Source organism: Branchiostoma lanceolatum, chromosome 5 (genome assembly GCF_035083965.1).
Source record: "Branchiostoma lanceolatum isolate klBraLanc5 chromosome 5, klBraLanc5.hap2, whole genome shotgun sequence".
NCBI lineage: Eukaryota > Metazoa > Chordata > Leptocardii > Amphioxiformes > Branchiostomatidae > Branchiostoma > Branchiostoma lanceolatum.
In genome coordinates this window covers 20492669-20512111 of record NC_089726.1, presented here as the reverse complement: position 1 = coordinate 20512111, position 19443 = coordinate 20492669, and the positions used below count along the sequence as shown (strand labels likewise).

The 19443-nt window shown below is 43.2% G+C and overlaps 1 protein-coding gene and 1 long non-coding RNA gene across 2 annotated transcripts; one reads left to right on the top strand and one right to left on the bottom strand.

Annotated features, from left to right (window-relative positions):
- The first annotated feature begins 2434 nt into the window (after positions 1–2434).
- On the top strand, positions 2435–7587 carry LOC136435945 (uncharacterized). Its single transcript, XM_066429656.1, has 5 exons — positions 2435–3376; positions 3897–4490; positions 4614–4801; positions 5846–6124; positions 6655–7587. The coding sequence occupies exons 1-5, from the start codon at positions 3188–3190 to the stop codon at positions 6887–6889; spliced, it is 1485 nt and encodes a 494-aa protein (XP_066285753.1). The 5' UTR covers positions 2435–3187; the 3' UTR covers positions 6890–7587.
- A 1041-nt stretch (positions 7588–8628) lies between these two features.
- Positions 8629–19143, bottom strand: LOC136435667 (uncharacterized). The gene is made up of 3 exons (XR_010755878.1): positions 18808–19143; positions 9803–9823; positions 8629–9279 (listed from the first exon to the last, which is right to left on the bottom strand). It is a non-coding gene; the product is annotated as an uncharacterized lncRNA (long non-coding RNA).
- Positions 19144–19443: the final 300 nt, after the last annotated feature.

The window sequence follows — 19443 nt, the reverse complement described above, 5'->3', positions numbered from 1 at the left end:
TACCTTTACGATGTTTGAACGCATGTCATGCCGCACGGATAGGGGGAGGGGGTAATTAACACCGCCGTAAATAATTCTTCTAATATTCAATGTCACAAAAAACGACGTCAGTTGCTTCGTTACATGTTAGATGTCCACAACAAAGTGCCAGCATGGATATAATCTCCAGAAAACAGGTAATATTTGCGCAGATTTACAGTAAGAACTTCCAATGACCGCAGGTGACCCCGAATCGAACGCGCGCTCGGATTCGATTACGTCATTTCGAACATCGAGGAACAACGTTCGATTTCGGCTGGACATGGGAGTTCCTGAGCATGAATTTGACCACCGTGAACATTGCATCTCATCCTATTAATATTACGTTTGCCAACCGCCCTCTTCATCTATTTATAAAGTAAACATCAAAACACTGACATACTGGCTACACCTTTGCACAATGCCACTGAGAAAGGAAATGATTTTTCTTGCTCACTGGGGTCATTGGATGCCAATAACCAAACGCGACAGCCTGGACACATAATGTAAGTTTCCAATTGGTAAATGGTAAGACCATGTTGCATTGTAATCACCTTGCAGAAAACTATGGTAACAGCGTGAAACCGGAGAAGATTGTCTTCGACGAGAAGGGATCAGACGCAGGACATTTTGACGGGGTCCGCGATGCGGTTGTATCAGCTGACAATGAAATATTTGTGGTTGATTCTCGTAACCGACGAGTCCAAGTCTTAGAGTAGCGCTGCCTATTCCTTCACTCGCCTAAGGCCACAGCAAGTAAATTTTATGGATGACATCCTCCGCAGACTCCAAAATTAATGAGATAGGGCGAAAAAAAAACAAGGCGGGCAAAAAAAAACAAGATTCCTATATTTTCAAATTTTGAGATCATAAATCTTGTTAAACAAGAATTGAGGCCACGAAATATGATATCGTGACAAACAGGTCTTTTATTGCTGTATTCAACCAATGAGGTTTCATATAAAATATAAAACCTCCTTGATTCAACAGTAAACATGTCCTTGTAGATGTGTATCCACTCAATAGATTAACTACAACAAATGCAAAAAAGAGCTTGTTGTACCATCATCTGACGCAACTACACTGGGTATTCATATGTGATGAAACACCTTGTGTATACAGCTCAATTAACTAGCCCCCCCCCATAATTTGTATAATGTCCTTGCTAGAACAAATGCAGAAAACAGCTTGTTATTATACCATCATGGGCAGGAACCACACTGGGTATTCATATGCAATGAAACACCTTAGACTGTCAACGTTTACGACATATTTGCCCATTTTTGGCATGTTGACCACCGTCGGAGGGCAATGAAATTTCTTGTTTTTTATTTCGAAATCAGGCGAAAATTAATGAGCGCGCTGATGTCATCCATAAAAATTACTTGCTGTGGCCTAAGTATGAAAACCACCTATACCACCGTGTACCACTTATACCACAAGCCTTAATGTAGCGATGCCTACTCCTTCGCTCGTCTCAATATGTACTTGTCCCTTACGTACAAGTGCCATAAGTGGTACACGGTGGTATATGATGAAAACGATTGATTCTCGCAACCGACGAGTCCAAGTCTTCAGCATGAATGGAACCTTTCTCCGTTCACAACGGTAGTGCTGGGTGAAGACGATAGAGTAATGTACCCTAAAGACGTTGACTTTGACGAAGAGGGTCATGATGGGTGGCGGGGACGAAGGACTACTGGAGTGACGGTGGAGATGTCATGAGATACAATAAGGAGGGCGATACTCTGACCAAGTTTCGCCATGATTCTCGGGCTGCTTACCTTCGCATTGCCGTAGACGCAATGAGCCAGAAAATCCTGGTGGTAGCCTGTTTCGGACTTTACGGGAAAGCTGAACTTCGGATGTTCAGCTATATAACGGCACGCTTTATAAGACGTTTGGCAATGAGGATAACTTACCACAGGCTACTGACATACCATTCTCAAGTATGGCGGTAGACAACTACGGACACATTTTTGCCACGAAGCAGGGCTATGTCCACGCGTATACCCCCTCTGGGCGTCTGCTATTCACATTTGGAAAAGCGAAAAACAATAGAGGGGAAATAGAATTGGCCGCTTGCACGTGACGTCATAGAACACGTGACCTTGTTTATGCCGCCATCTTGGGTGTCAGAACAGCGGGAGTTTCGAATTTTGTCGTCTGCTATTTTGTGTATGTGCGTGGGTGCGTGTTATGTGTAAAGTTTTGCCGTCATGAGCGACAAACGCCCGTCAGACGACGGGATAGCGCTTTCCAGTTATGTCTCGAGTTTGGGCCGGGATGACAAGACACGATACAGGCAGAAATGCGGCATGCTGGGGACCGGCGACCCGTATTTACTGCCGACGTCCAGGATGGTTCCTGCCTTGAACTGCGACATACTGCCGGGTGTTGAGTTCCCAGATATTTACATCTATCTTAGGCCACAGCAAGTAATTTTTATGGATGACATCAGCGCGCTCATTAATTTTCGCCTGATTTCGAAATAAAAAACAAGAAATTTCATTGCCCTTCGACAGTGGTCAACATGCCAAAAATGGGCAAATATGTCGTAAACGTTGAGGTGTTTCATTGCATATGAATACACAGTGTAGCCCATGATGGTATGACAAGCTGTTTTCTGCGTTTGTTCTAGTTAATTGAGCTGCACATCTTCCAGACCAGTTTAATGTTGACGGTCTAAGGTATTTCGTTGCATATGAATACCCAGTGTGGTTCCTGCCCATGATGGTATGATAACAAGCTGTTTTCTGCATTTGTTCTAGCAAGGACATTATATAAACAATGGGGGGGGGGGGTTAGTTAATTGAGCTGTATACACAAGGTGTTTCATCGCATATGAATATCCAGTGTAGTTGCTTCAGATGATAGTACAACAAGCTCTTTTCTGCATTTGTTGTAGTTAGTCTATTGAGATGTATACACATCTACAAGGACATGTTTACTGTTGAATCAAGGAGGTTTTATATTATATATGAAACCTCATTGGTTGAATACAGGAATAAAAAACCTGTTGGTCATGATATCATACTAGTATTTCGTCGCCTCAATTCTTGTTTAACAATATTTATGACCTCAAAATTTGAAAATATAGGAATCTTGTTTTTTTTGCCCGCCTTGTTTTTTTTTCGCCCTATCTCATTAATTTTGGAGTCTGCGGAGGATGTCATCCATAAAATTTACTTGCTGTGGCCTTATCAGTAAACCATCAGAATATACTGGCGAATCAATGAAGGCCTATAAGAGCCTGGATGCGTACAAATACTTCGTGAGTGGTAAGGTGGACGACGTGCTTGTTTCGAGGCAGCACAACACAACATCGGACAAGCACATCTATCTAATAAGATCCAAGGTAGGGGTCGAAATTATTTGTCACGTTGGATACAAATTGATATTTTATCTTCATCTAACATCTAGATAAATCTGTGTACGTACCCATACAAATAAAGATTTGATTTGAAAGATTTAAACAGTGTACGGCCTTCTAAGTGTAATTTTGCATGTAGTGTTGCGTAATCCGTAGCGTTGGCCGAGCGGTATAGCGTTCGTCTCGCAATCTAGAGATTGGTGGTTCAAACCCCAGTTGGGCCAATCCATACAATGTGCTCTTTTTACCGTTTTTATATCTCTTTTTAGTTTACCTTTTTACTTTGTGTGATGTGAAAGATTCTTAAAATGGTTTATACTGCTTTCTCTACAACTCATTTGTGTGTGTAGGCAATATCTACTAACTGCTTAGTGATATGCACAGTATTTAGTGCCCTGATTAGTTTTGATAGACCAAGGAGGTTAGACATAAGGAGGATAGATATAGACCATTGCTCAAAATGCATTTTAGCTGAATTAGTAAATCATCTTGTTTGTTTTTTCAGGTAAAGCATTCAATGGCCCTTAGGACCAAGGCAGTGAGTGTGTGGGTTGCAGTGCAGGAGGATGGGGCAGTCATAACTGGCCACTGTGACTGCATGGCAGGAGTGTCTGAAGTGTGCTCACATGTGGCAGCCACATTGTTCTACATTGCCAAAGCTGCTGATATGAAGACATCATGTACTTCCAAACCATCTCAATGGAATAAACCGCAAAAGAGGAAGCCACAGACAGCACATGCAGAGGCCAGTAGCATCAACTTTAAAAGGCCGAAGCACCCACTGCTGGACAACACCCCACCAAAGATGCCAAAAACAGCAGCAACAGGACCCTCCCTTACAACCAAAACACAACAGCCCATGGCCACAGCAAGCCAGAGGGAGACCTTTCACAATATGATAAGGGACTCAGGAGCCAAACCTGCCTTACTTTCCCTTGTGAAAGGTTTCAATGACTCCTACATACCATCAGTTGTTGCCCTCAATATGCCCTCCCCACTCTGCCAGCTCTTCAGGACAGAATACATGCAGCTCAGCCATCATGATCTCACACAAAAGTGTGAAGAAGAGGCCAGCAGGCTTTCTTTCAGCACAGAACAGGTTAGTCATCTGCACACATTTTGATATTAAGTATAATTATGTGAAAAAAAAACACATTTACCTCATTGATATATTCTTATAACTGCTCAAATCAAATTCATTTTCCTTCACAATTTGTTAAAGGTGGCTGCCCTGGAGAAGACCACAAGGCTGCAGACCAAGAGTAACACCTGGTTCCAGTATAGGGCAGGACGAATCACTGCATCGAACTTCAAGACTGCTGTGAGGACGAATCCTGACAATCCGTCAATCTCCCTGATAAAACGGATCTGCTATCCGAACGCCTACAAGTTCAGCACTACAGCAACAAGGTAACATTTGAAAGTTGTTCTTGGTTTGAAACTGTTTTAGTTGTATGTTACTTATTGCTGAAACATTTTTTGGTGATTTCAATATCCTTGGTGTAATGTTAGCTTTTAATATTTGTTGAAGTGAGCTCTTTGTGTTGCTGTCATTTCAGTTTTTGATTTATGTTCAGTTTTTGATTTATGGATCCATGAGGTGTTTAATGGTGTTCTAAAAGATGGTTCTTGCATGAAACACCCAAAGATATCTGGACATGATTCATCTGAAAAAGGACATGTTAAAATCTGGTTAATCGATCAGACCATGTACCTCCTGAAATTTGACACCATGAAAATACACTTGAAATTGGGGACAAGGGCAAGAAGTAACATTACTTTTTATGTAAAGCATGAAGTTCAGTCTACAAATTCTCATACATTGCCCATTGTTAGTGTTTTTTGTGCCCTGGGAAACCAAATTTCTTTCAAAGGGTGGGGGAGGGGGGTAAGAAAAACAGTATATAGTGAAGTGAAGTGAACTTTATTGCTCAACAATCGTACATGGTACAATGAAATCAACAATCTGTTCTACAAGGCTAATCTATCCTATAATTCTAAGTACAAAATATTTTCGAAACCAGTGTATTTGTTACAATATATAGTAATGTATGGGTAATTCTGTCTCGCTTTTCGAATGATTTATGGAGAAATTGACCTATGTACATAGATATAGGAGTCGGACATGACAACAGTACATAGAAAATATCGCTCTGTGTACCAGATAGGGTGAAGTTTGTCTAAGTAGTAATAGTCTGTAAAAGCATATCTCTCTCTTTGCTATAAGTTGGACAATTCATCACAAAGTGGAAATCATCTTCAACACTTACATTACATGTGGGACACAATCTCTGAGTGGCTGGTGTGTTGTGGTGTCGACCCTTTTCAACTTCTAAGCAATGTGCACTGATTCTCAGCTTTGTTATGCTATTTGCAAACAGTTTATTATGAATTGATGTGAGATATGTTTCCATGCCAAAGTGCTTTTTGATTTTATGGTATTCATATTTTCAGATGGGGATGTCAGCATGAGAGTACTGCGATTAGCAGCTACAAGGAGGTGCAGCTGAAGAGTCATGACTGTCTTACTGTGGGAGAGTCAGGATTCCACATACATAAAGAGCACAGCTTCCTGGGGGCCTCTCCTGATGCACTTGTCACGTGCAAGTGTTGTGGAGAGGGCCTCCTGGAGGTGAAGTGTCCTATGTGTGTGAAGGACAAATCTATTCTGTCCGAGGCTGGTCAGCGTCAGTTTTGTTTGGAGTTAAGGGAGCAGACATTACAGCTGAAAAAATAGGCCATTGCAGTTCCAGGGACACAAACCAGGGGGCCCAAAATCAATCTTGACCATTCTCCTCCCAGCGCATACCCAGATACCAAATATCATAACAATCCATCTACACGTTCTACAGTTATGCTTACTTAAAGCATCCAGGGACACACATGCAAACGATTTACCTCCTTACTTATGCAAATTCGGTCTCATTTGCATAGTTTGCACTTAAGTGTGTACATCTTGGTCTAACCTACCTGTGTACTAAATAACATGACGATCTGTCGATCCACTCTTCAGTTCTTCTACATTGAAGATTTTTACAAATACGCCATTGCAGTTCCAGTCACACATGCCAGGGGGCCCAAAATCGACCTTGACCTTCCTCCTCTTAACACCCACCCACATACCAAAAATCATTACAATCCATGTACAGGTTCTACAGTTATGGTGTCTTAAAGCATCCGGTGACACAAACATACACACAAACACCAAACGCAAGCAAAACAGTATATCCATGAAAAAGCCTTTTTTCATGGAGATAACAAAGTCACCCCTACTATTTCCAGGTACAGGCCCAGTTGGCATGCACTGGTCGCAAATACTGTGACTTTGTAGTATGGCGAGGTGAGGGAAAGACAACACAGGAGCTCCACATAGAGCGTATTTACCCTGATGTTGCCTTCCTCTCTCCACATGTAGCCAGAGCAAAAACCCTGTTCCAGAAGTGTATCATGTTAGAACTCCTTGGTAAATATTACACTGTAGCTTCTGCACAACACTGAACATCTGAATATTGATGCCTTGTAACAAAGCGCTGCGATAATGATTTCAATTTTTAAATGCTGCTGGTTTTTACAATGCTGTAATTTATTTAATTTTGAGTGCAAATTGCACTAAATTTATATTTTCGGCTTCTGTGCCTTCATGTTACAATGTAATATTATTGTTGACCTGAAACTTGGAATAGCTTAGGTCCATATATACGTCGAGACATTGGACTTCACTTTTCAGATGTAGCCCTTTAGAATGCTGTTATAATGAAATTCTTTATCATAAATCATCATAGATTAATATAATCAAAAATATAATACAACTTAATATAAAAGAATAACTGATTAAGTACACATCTCATCCTGTAGGTATTGCAAATAAACATACTTCTTCTAACTACAGAAATATGGATCTGAATGAAGCATCACTACTAGTATATTACCATATCATCATTTAAACTACTAAAAGAAGAAGAATGCTACCATAAATATGTATAGAGACCTGTGTAATGTGACAAATGTATATCAAACAATTGATGTACAAAACATGTGGTGTTACCATCATATAACCTGGTGATAGGTTGAAACCAGGTAATTTTTTCACAGTGTGATTTTATGATACACATGTATAATACTGTATATTGAGACAGAATTTTTCTATTGTCACATTAGGCTCCTGTTTAATATCAATAAACACGTTTGATGCTGTACATATAAGTATATCAATGATTGCTACATGTAGTTTCTCTTTATGAACCATACCACTTAACCTCTTTCCTCGATTTACACAAGTTTGTGATCATGTAGCTGTACCTTATTACCTAGTACTACCTACTAGTATATATATTTTAGCAGCATGGTACCCACCTGTGTTGCTGTGGGAAGCACTAATACTGGTAGGAAGAATCCTGGTACCCCTGAGTCTTTCTATTGGATTCTGCCAGATGCATGAACAGAGAAATCACTCACAGATTTTAAAATTCATTACTCAATCGGGACAACTGAATTACATAGGTTGCATAATGCACAAGACACCTGAACAATTTTGTCAAACGTTGTCAGGTCACAGTTTGGGTCTGTATTTGTGTAGGGAATTTCTACTGGGCCATTGAGCATAGTGTACTTTTGTCGTAGAGTTCCAATCACACGCTCCACATGAATTCGAAGGGATGCTAATGCTCTTGTTGAGTCAACATCTTTCTTACTCAGTTGTTTTTTTCCTCTTGTAAATGGAGGAATTGATAATGAAGCTCCGTACGTGGCCAAGGTGCCTTCAATGTCAAATCCCCGGTCTGCAAGTACCTGATCACCGGGTAGCAGTTTTTTTATAAACCCACTTTTTTCAGTAATAGACTTGTCGCTGGTTCTCCCCCCCCAGCCTTTTGAAATGAAGGTTATCACACCTTGTGGTGCAATAGCAATAAGGTATTTCAAGGTGTTTCTTGATTTGTAGGAGGAATAAGTCTGTGACTGAGCTTCTTGGTCGCTGGACTTCTCAAGTGTAACCTCGAAACAGTCTATGATTGCCACACATTTTCCATACCTTCCTCTGAAAGCCATGGGAAGTGTTTTTCTAAGTTCTTCTCTGTCAGGCCAGATGACGGCAGTTGGTACCAGTAAAGCATAGAGAAGATCCACAACTTGATGTACAGTTCTTGAAATGGTAGACATGTGAACACCAAAGCGATAAGCCAGGTCCTGGTGGAAAATGTTTAATCGCAACTTCATCAGTGCTATCAACAACTGCTGGAAGTGTGAGAGTTTAGTATTTCTTCGTTCTGTCATGTGCGATGATATCAAAGTAAGAACAGCATTAAATACATTGTAATTTGGCAGACCGGTGTAAAATTTTACCTTTTCACTATTAGCCATGAATACCTGCTCTGTGAGTGATAACGATTCAATTTTTTCTCTAAGTCTATAATTTTCAAGTCTGAGATTTTCGCACTCTGTTGCATAATCAACTGGCTTTTCACCGGTGCCACTGGTGTGCCTGCTGTCCATTACCACTGGGTCTGATGATGCACTTGCCACAGTATCTTGTGCTGGTAGGCTGACACTGGCCATGGGGTTATGCAGAGCTGACACTGGACTTGATGCACTTGCCACAGTATCTTGTGCTGGTAGGCTGACACTGGCCATGGGGTTATACAGAGCTGACACTGGACTTGATGCACTTACCACAGTATCTTGTGCTGGTAGGCTGACACTGGCCATGGGGTTATGCAGAGCTGACACTGCATCCTGATCAGTTTTGGCTTGTTCCTTTCTTCGAATTTTTACCTTTTGTCGCTGTTGAAATATTTCAAAGTCACGATGACGTTTTCTCTTTACTGGCGATGATACATATGCAAAAAGTGACGGAACGTAGTCGGGCGATAATGTGTCATCACTCTTCTTTCCTGAGAAAAAAAAATACTGAACGTTAATTTTTCTATAAGGAGGCCTCCGGGTTGAAAATGAAAGCATTGAAATGTGTGCAAGATTTGTATATTTGTATATGAAGACTCTTAGCATGTCTAGGCTAGGTATTTCAAGTTTTTAAAAAATGCAAAGTATAAGTTATAATACGAGTTTACCGGCACATCGGCCACCAAAATAGGCCTGGCAACTTCAAGCAACATCCTCGTGAACCTTACACACGGCATTTGAATTCTATTAAACTGATTCCCGATCGTCGGTAATCTCTAAAAGTGGAGCTAAATTAGTGTAGATTATATTTCATAGCACACTTCGTGAGCGATCTGGGGGAGGGGGGCATAATTTCTAGATGGATTACGTTACGAAAACAACTAAGTAGCAGACGGCATCTTTTTTCTCCGGATTTCTCTTACCACGAACGTTTCCGCGAACAAAGCACGCATTAAAAAACTACCAATGAAGTTGTCAAAATTTACCGTGTGTCATAATATGGATGCTACCTACCTGAGATGAAATGTGTACTACCTCTGTAAAAAAAAACTAGTCCCGGACTAGTCCGGGACTAGTCCGGGACTAGTCCGGATTTTATTAGCCAGGACTAGTCTCGACCTCGGACCTATGGTGTTCCAGGACCTCCCAGGACTAGTCAGGACTACTTGGACTAGTCCAGGACTAGTCCGGGACTACTTGGACTGGTCAAAATTGGTGGTTCAGGGACTAGTCCAGGACCGGTCCCGGCCGTGACCGGTCCGAGCGGACCGGCTGGGACGGGCCGGGACCTGCCCTCTGGGACTGGGCGTGACCGATTGGGACCGGTCCTGACCGCTCAGCGCGCCGGGTTGGGACCGGTCCTGGCGCTCAGCGCGCCGGGTTGGGACCGGTCCTTGCGGACTAGTCACGCCGTGTTGGGACCGGTCCTAGACGGCTGGGACTAGTCCAAGCTGCAGGGGTCACCCCAGGACTGGCGGTTGTCATGGAAACTAGACGGCGTTTTTATTCACAAGAAGCCGGTCTGGACGTCTGGCTTGCCTGGGCGGGTCGGAAGACGTATTGGTCGGACCTGCCGAAGCTGCAGAAAGAGTAATCTCAGGTCTCTGTGCCAGGGACCCACGTGAAAACAATGAACTCTGGCGTTGCTGGAACTAGCACAATGTGATCAGTAACCGACGCGAAGTGCAGTTTCTACCACACGTTACAACATTAACAACAATCTACTCGCAGAAAAGTGCGTGCGGCATTAAAAAGTCAAGCATTAAAAGGTGTAGATATTTACTTTATCCAAGGAGGTTACCTCCTTGCTTTATCAGTAAATGCTTCGAAACGACGGAAGCTGCATGTTTTGGGTTCTTTTTTAAACTTTAAATTAAAGTCTTCTTATCAATTATTACTTCTAGCTTCGTTCCAAACTGTAGGATCAGTAAAATGCCAAGTAAGGCGTTGTGCAAGAGTATATAAACTACGTCGGCTTTGCGTACCACGCGCCACGTGCAAGACCACCGCTGAGATCCCTTGTTTACGAGCTTGCTCGGGCGGCGCTTCTTTCGCGGGCTTTCTATGCAAATGACCTGACATGACGTCACTAGCTCCGATTTCCCTCCGAGCAGTGTCATCCTGTTTTGTTTCACCAGGTTCGGCACGCAAGCTAGCGAGCAAAGGTATAAATCTCCTGCTGGTGGAGCAAGGACATTATATAATGTCCTTGTGGTGGAGAGAACGGTCTCCATTTTCTGGTGATAGGACCAGGGCCTGTGCTAGCGCGAGTCGGCGGCAAGAGCGGCGCATATCGAGGAACACGTTTTGTCATGCATGTGGGTCCAAGTCTGAACAACGTGACGGATAGTTAGGGCTGTTTATATCTATTCTACATAATCATTTTAAGTATTTTACTATGACAAAATATTTTATTTCTTGGTTTGGTAATGTTGGTTTTGAGAAACAAAAACTTTGGACCGACGAACATTGGTATCATCGTATGTTCAGATCAGAGACGCCGCTTTAGACTTCCGGCGCCATTGCCCTAGCAACAGCGGTCCAAAACTTTGACTGACATCGGCATATGCTGAGTGCACGTGAGCACAGTGCGATGGAAATGACGAACTCCGAAGAAGGATATCGCATTACCTGTTGTGTTCGCTGGAGTGCCGGGAACCGGTAGCCGAGCTTGGGGAGCGGACGAAAGCTACAAAGTCTGGTCAGGCTAGTACAATGTACCGGTATAGTATACCGGGAAGGATCTAGCGAAAGCTGAAGGTTGTAAAGGAACAGGGGCAGTTTTTTTACTGCCTGGTTAAATACTACTAAGTCCGTTACCAATTAAAGGGTGGAAACTGTAGTAAGATATGCTCCCTTGTATCCACACAGAGTGTAAAATTAGAGAGCTTGAATGTATTTTTTGTTTGTTTAGTTGGCAGAGAAGGAGCGCAACCGTTTTCGTCCCCTGAATGGTTTTACTTGCCGCAAGTAAAATGCATAGAATGAAGCCATTTAAATTTCGGGCCAATGAAAATTCATTTCTGCTCCTCCCCTGTAGGAAGAGTTTTTCCAACTTGTCCAACTACATTTCTTTGTCAAGTTGCTAGTAGAAGATAACGTACCTGTACATTTTACTGTAGAATGCCATATGAATCGTATGATAGCGATGGAAGCATTCTTTTCGATAATGTGAGATGTAATTTCCCCCACTCCAGAATCCCAGATACTTCACCAGTAAAGAGAAACTAATATTCCTTACAGCCTTCGATAAACCAACTCGGATAATCATACAGCATCCTACATTTATACAATTACTAGTACCAAGACGCGAGAGGAAGTTGAGAGTAATATATAGAGTATACTAAGTATAAATTACTTTCAGCTTCTTATCGCTTCTTGTTAATTGTATAAATGTAGGAGCCCAGGGTGATTAGCTAGACATAATCATAATTGTGCATTTATACGAAAATGGTTGTTAACATGTGGCCTGTGCTATGCTATAGCTGGGATGGTCTTAGCCTCCGTTGCAGGCCTTCCGACTAGCGTTCTACTAGCGGTTTTTTTCTTCAAATTTTTTTTTGGGGGGGGGGGGGGGGCGTATGTGCTTGAGCCCCCGTATCTGCTTGGCCAATGGGTCCCGTGTCTGCTTGGGATTGTGGTAATCGCTGTGATAACCACGATCCCAAGCAGATACGGGGCTCAAGCAGATAGCCCCCCCCCCCCCCCACACACACACAAAATTGAACAAAAATCGCCAGTAAAACGCTAGTGGGAAGTAGTAAGTGGGAAGGCCTGCAACGGAGGCTAAGAAGGTCTACATTAATCATATCATTTGTGTCAATATACAGACGAAAATCTATCGCATACTTTCATATGCATTATCTCCCCCACACAGAGAAACACATACATTCTTATTCTTACATTTGAACGTTGATATCGTTGAAATCAAGGACATTTAATTATAATGTGAAATATCCTTGATGATAGAGAGAACCGCCTCGCACCAATCAAAGCCACTTCACACCTATGTCACAGTTAGCCTGGTTTCAACCAAGCCCCGTGTCCGCTCGCCGCCTGTAACGGAAACCCCCGCGGGCCGGACAGCTGGAGTTTGCGTTATAATAACTTTATTGCAAGTTCATGCAGACAAACAAGTACATGGGAATACATGGGAATCAAAAATAGGTATCTAGGCTACTGTCAAAGTTCTAAGTTAACTAAGGTTGACTATGGTTGGGTTTGACTTCTTTTTTGAAGGCAGTGGAAAATGAAGAGACCCACGTTTTTCATCGTAAGTGGGTTTGTTGATTTTAGTAGTGATATGGATTTTTGTAAGCTATTCAAATGGTGAAAGCTAGGAGAATTAACGGAAGCTGTTTTATATAAATCGTTTCTTTCGGCCTCATATAGAGGGCATTGGCAAAGGAAATGTATTTCATTTTCCACTGCGTTCATTGTACAAAACTTACACATTCTCTCGTGAGCGGGCAGCTTTTTATATCTACCCTTTTCTATTTCTAGTGGATGTGCACTTATTCGTATCTTACACACAGCTGACCGTTGTTCAAAATCTTTGTTGGAAAGATATTTTTCCATTGAGTATTCTGTTTTAACGTTCCTATAAAATCTTAACTTACTGTCATCGATAGATAATTTATAAAGAAAACTTTGAATGTAAATGTCGGTCAGCCTTTTTCTTAACAATGTACATATATGTTGTATGTCTAGATCGAGATTGTTGGCGTTCCAGATAAAGGAGTATCCGCTATTGTCAAGTACATCTTTCACATGTTGTTACCAGTTTTAATATGTCACAGTGTCCGCACTCCGGATGGCGCCTTTGTGTGTATCACTATTTAGGATGTTCACACGTGCTGTAGAAATCCTTTTGTCCTAACCCTCCGCGGGTCGCTGGTAAAATAGTAGAAATTTGCCCAAATAGAGCCAACTCTGTAGGTGGGAGTCGGCTATAGGGTCAAATACTAGTATTGCGAATGTTACCCTCCATTGCCAAAGTCCCCCGGCAAATGTTCTCCCTGTAGCCGGTTAGTCTGGTAGAGACTACAAGAAAATACTGGCGTGTTTTTGGTTTCGACGATTACATCAAGGAGGTTAAAAATAGAAAGATCTACCTTGAGCCCTCCTGACCACTCAGATCTGGATTTCGTATAGTCTGTATAATACCCAAAGTGCCAAACTCATCTGTCCGGGTCTATAATAGGCCCCCTGGGGACTGACAGGTTACGGGCGGCTGAATCAGGCTAGAGTTCATAATGAAGGCAACCTTGTTTGCCAAACTTTTTTTACTAGAACGCTCGCATCGCTTTCGGGCTTCCAGAGGGTGTCATTCATATATTTAAGTAGACCTTACGAGAGTCGCTGTACTTTTGTTGTGTCAATAAAGATTGTTGTATATATATATATAGAGAGAGAGAGAGATAGATAGATAGATAGATAGATAGATAGATAGATAGATATGATATAATCAAATCAACATGACCTAACGTATTCAGCAAATTTACGGAGAAATACGAGCTAATTTTGTCACTGTACATGTTTTGAATCCTGAAAACAAGTATTTGATGAGATCTTACAGCTCAGAAGTACCTGAGTATAATACTAGTGAGGTTATGGTTTAATAAATCCCTATGCATCAATTTAGGACGTTGGTTAGATTATTCCTCTAACTTGTAATCAGGTTGTACTGATAGAAGATGCACTTGATTATATAACTCGACGGTCTCGACCACATGATTTTTTTGAGCTGACGTGCTGAGATTTCTGGGAAAAATGACAATATTGTATGTCTTACAAGCGTCCTGTTTTCCCCGACGGCTCTATCAAACATCTGCTTGGAGATCAGGAGACGGACTTTTATCCTCCCCCGTGTGGCTCTGGTCCTGACACCAGACTCCCCGGACTCCCCGGAGTGCCGATAGCAGAAACATGCCCCATTGTTTGTTTCAACCACCCATTAAATAACAGCTTTCAGTAACATTTTGTATCAGATTATAAACTTTATCGTAAGGAAATAATTACTTTTTTACTTTAGTCAAAAACTCTACTCAACTTTACTTATAAGTTATAGCCCCGCCAGGCATCAGGATCCTTGGGTGTACTGTCTAATGATCTTTCATCCGTTGTTGTTTTCAGACTCTGCTGGTGGTCTGCATTCCAATCCTAGGCAGATCCAAGGATAATGTCCTTGGCAGATCACACCAAATTGTGATGTTATCGACACAGGACTGCGGGACTTTTACTCAGAGAGTGAAACTCGATTCCACCGTGACAGATATTCTCTAGTACTTTTCGATTGATGTGTACCGTTATAATTTGGCTATTCTGTTTATCAACATTGCGAAATCAAGTCACTCGAAATTCAAAGTTACAATTTATGTTAGGCTACCCCAAAAACCAGTCATAACCAGTCATAAACCTGTCCCCGCGGCCCCCCGCCGTACGTTACAAAAATTCAAACAACCGTGGTTCTCTGTTTAGCAAAATTATCCTTTTTGAAGGGTCGCCCGAATTTCTGTCAAGTATTTTCTTGAAAACTGATGACCACCCATTTCCCCACCAACACGCACAAACACTCAATTATTAACAGTCAAATAAAGCCACAGTCACGTTTAGACAACCAAAAGATTATTAAATTTAAACATATAAATATAGGATTTACCGCATTCCATGATCTTGGCAGGACGGGGTGCTAATGTTAAACCCTTGCGTAACCTTAGCTCATTTTCTACCCCTACATATATATTATTCTACACTAGTACAGTACTTCTCTTTTTCTGGATTCGGCAAGATCACCTTGTCATCATGTGTCGAATAATCATTCTCTAACAGAACATGACATCATCCATAAAAGAGTAGAAACTTACCAGCGTGGGAAACCTGAGTGCATCTTCCGTGACCTTCGTATTGTAGCAAGTATGACCTTTTCTTGTCTTCCAGACAAAATGGACACATTATCTTCGGGTTTCCTCCGGACAGTAAAGTCCCTTGATCAGATTTGTAACTGTCCAAGTTTGTCGCCATAAGTGTCCAGCATTCCATGTCGTCTCGACAGTAATCCTCTGGTGAATCGACCGACCTTCTTTTTATCAGAAATACATGAAGTAGATGAAATTGCGACTAACTTACAACACAAATGTACAAACATCGCATACTAGCTGACCCAAGATGACCGTTAAAAACGCCGCCATTTCTATTATGTCGTTGTGAACATGCGCAGTTGGTTCTTCTTTTCCCAAATGGCTTCCTGATGTGACCATTCGCCCCTCGACCCGAAATTATCACAGCTTGCTTCATGCTAGGATCCGGGAGAGGAAACCCCAGTGGTGTTATAAAACACCCTGGAGTTTACAAAATTCTTTTCATAACTCTTTTCGTTTGAGAGGGCGACAAGCGTTACGGAAACTGTGACTACTGTGGTAAAATCTTAAGGATCTTTCAACCTCCTTGGTATAATCGTTTATATTGTCTCATAAGTCATGATATATATTGGCTTTGACGGTAGAATTTATCTTGAGTTGTGCAAGGAGGTTAACCTAATCTCCAAGCAGATCCACACCGGGCGCGAAAATCGTAGTATGCTAGCCAGAGAAGGTCCAGTCAGCCAGAGAGGGTCCAATAGCCCGGTAGGGATCTGCCCTTAGACGGACCTGAACAAGGTTATTAACCGGCACGAGGAGGGGCAACCTTTTGAGAAAGGTGCCTCTACTCCTCCTCGTGCCTGCTTAACTCCAACATGAAAATTGGCAGGGATTATCGTTTTACAACCCTGAATCTGGGACGAACCCGGCCGGCCGCGCCATTTCACAGCAGGAGCGTTTCCCCTCAGATACAATAGTGCGGGAACACACCGCATCACACCGCATCAAAGCAAAGGTATCGACATACAGACTTTTCCGTTAGACAGTAAAACCCGAGTCTTGTCGTTTGTCATGTCTTGAGTTATGGCAGAAGCCATGGCGTCGTCCGGTGGATCGAGAATTCTCTACAACGTCCTTACTTGGTCGCTGATTAGCGCTCGTAACGGTGAGACGATCGAAACAAGTTTTGTTTCACGGCAGACACAGCGGAATGCAATTTGGTAGCACAGGGATTTCCCCTTGCTCGTCGCAATCCCAACAAATACATCTTTACTCTCCAGACATGCTAGAATGGCATCAAGTTGAGTCTCCCTAATTTCAAACTTTCAGATAGCACGGAAATTACGGCGGACTCTTTCCGTCCACCAGCGCTTGCTTGCTTCCATTGTTATCTGGAATTCAAACCTGCCGGGTAACTGTGAGACAGTGCGCAGCTGACCCATGACGGGCGCCGGGCTTCGAACGCCGGCACAATTCGCACCTTCTTTCTAAGCGCAGTTTGACTCCGGGGAGATTAGGTAACAATTGCGTGTTAATAACCTTGTTCAGGTCCGTCTAAGGGCAGATCCCTACCGGGCTATTGGACCCTCTCTGGCTGACTGGACCTTCTCTGGCTAGCATACTACGATTTTCGCGCCCGGTGTGGATCTGCTTGGAGATTAGGTTAACCCCCTTGAGTTGTATTAGCGCAAGGAGGTTATTGTTGATCATCGCTTTCTTACCAAATTGTTGACTATTAAATGGACGTTGTAAAGATTTCCGACGGTACGCAGCAATGTTGTTGTTATTGTTTGCAGATTTTATACCGATTCTTCTTCTGCCAGTTTGATACGGTCTTCGCAACCTATAGATCTGCTTGGAGATTACGTGGCATCCTCCGAATGTCTAAATGCAACATTCATGGCACAATTTTGGCGTGACTCCCACCGCCTTCCCACCAGCAACGAAGTCTCAAGCGTCGGAGTACGTGTACTACACATTCACATGAAGTAGGCCACGCCCATTGCGAAACTTGATCAGAGCAGATCAGAGGCGCCGGGGACATGGCAACCGTCGAGCCCATAGCAACGGTCTTCATGCGGTAACACGCAGGCCTGTAACACGCATCGCGCGGGTGACGTTTGCATAGATCAAGGAGGTTGGTTAAAATAGATATTCAATTTTTTTTGGAAAGCCATAGTCAAGTGAGAAATTTGTCCACATTTACTTGCGCTTGGTTCCATGTGGTCCGTCAGAAAATTGTTTAAGTCGCTTAAGTCAAGCTTCAACAGTGCCTGAGAAAAAAAAAACGGTGTTCACAACATTGTTCTTATGATTGAATTGCGGCTGCGATGTTCATGAGTCGCCGGCGTGTTATTGAAATATCTATGAGTGACCTTTGACCCGGCTTACCGCTAGCATGCAGCGGCGCGGGGCGGGTGGTGATGGCCGATCTCGGCCGTCTTTCGTGTTTCACGGCGCGGCCAGAGTTCAGATTTCCCACACGAGTTGATAAACAATAGCAGTTCGCACAGCCACTGGCTTTATCGAGGGGGAGGTGTAACTCGTAGGTGTGAAGTGCGCAGTGATCGGCACAAGGGCGTGAGAGGCAAATATTCAAACTGCGACATTTCCCAAGCCCCTGAGTTTCGCCGCCGCCGGATGATAAACCGGTATTTGTAGTTCTCCAGGTTCACAATGTGTCAAGTTCAGAACGATATTGTTCGCATTTCGTGGCGTATTCTACATTTTTGCTATGATTTCCACAGATAAATCGCGTGTATTTGTAGCAAACCGTTGACTAGTGACGAGGAGGGTTGAGAGAGAGGGGGGGGCGAAAGAAATCGCGGCCACAACTTTCTTCAATTAATAGCCCTCAAGTCCTCGACTCTAACATCTGCTTGGAAAATACGATGCACCCGATGTACGAGAGGGGGCGCTGCGCTACGGATCCCTGGCAATGCGTTTTAAGACTTAGCCGGACTAGTCCTGGTGGTCCCCGGGACCCGCGGACCACCAGGACCACTTAATGGCCCGGTCCCCGGGGTCACCTCGGACCTGCTGGCCAGACGTCCGTCAGGTCGGGACTAGTCCCAACTGTCTGGGACCTGCTAGGACCTGCTGGGACCCCAAGGACTAGTCCCGGACTAGTCCACAGGACGTTCTTTTTTACAGAGGTACACAACCTGCTTGAATCGGTTGGCAGCCAGTCTTCCCGTTTTACGGCTGCAATCCACCTTCCTCTTCTCGGTTCATCGCGCGGAAATCGATAGAAAGACTCGGGACAACCAGTATTCTTCCTGTTATGGCATCCGACAGCAGCACAAGTGTGTACCATGTTCACAAAACAAATGTAGATACAGCGACACGATCACCTACGTGTGTAAATCGAGGAAGTTTGACAGATGTCCTTGAGTGCACAATGCCACCCAACGTGGCCGCGTGGTGAGATATTTGACACCCAACATGGCGGCCCGCCTCCGTGACCTCTGACCCGTGACGTCAATGCAAGTGGCCAATTGGGGGATATTTGTACGGACATCCATGGTCAAAATCATTATTGCAAACGTCGCAATGAAACCGCGGGTAGACCTGTTCACAAGTCTGGGAGCCTTTTTCCGTACCGTTGTTAACATGTCAAATTCTAAAGGCCTTGCTATGGGACCTGATGGCCAGTTGGTGGTGACTACTCACAAAACTGTAACAATCTTTCCGCGCGGGTTGGTAGTTCCCTAACCTAAATCGCGTCTCACACACTGACTAGGCGCCTAAACTGCGGCTCCTTTGGGCAGTGAGGGTCTGTGTAACCAAAGATAG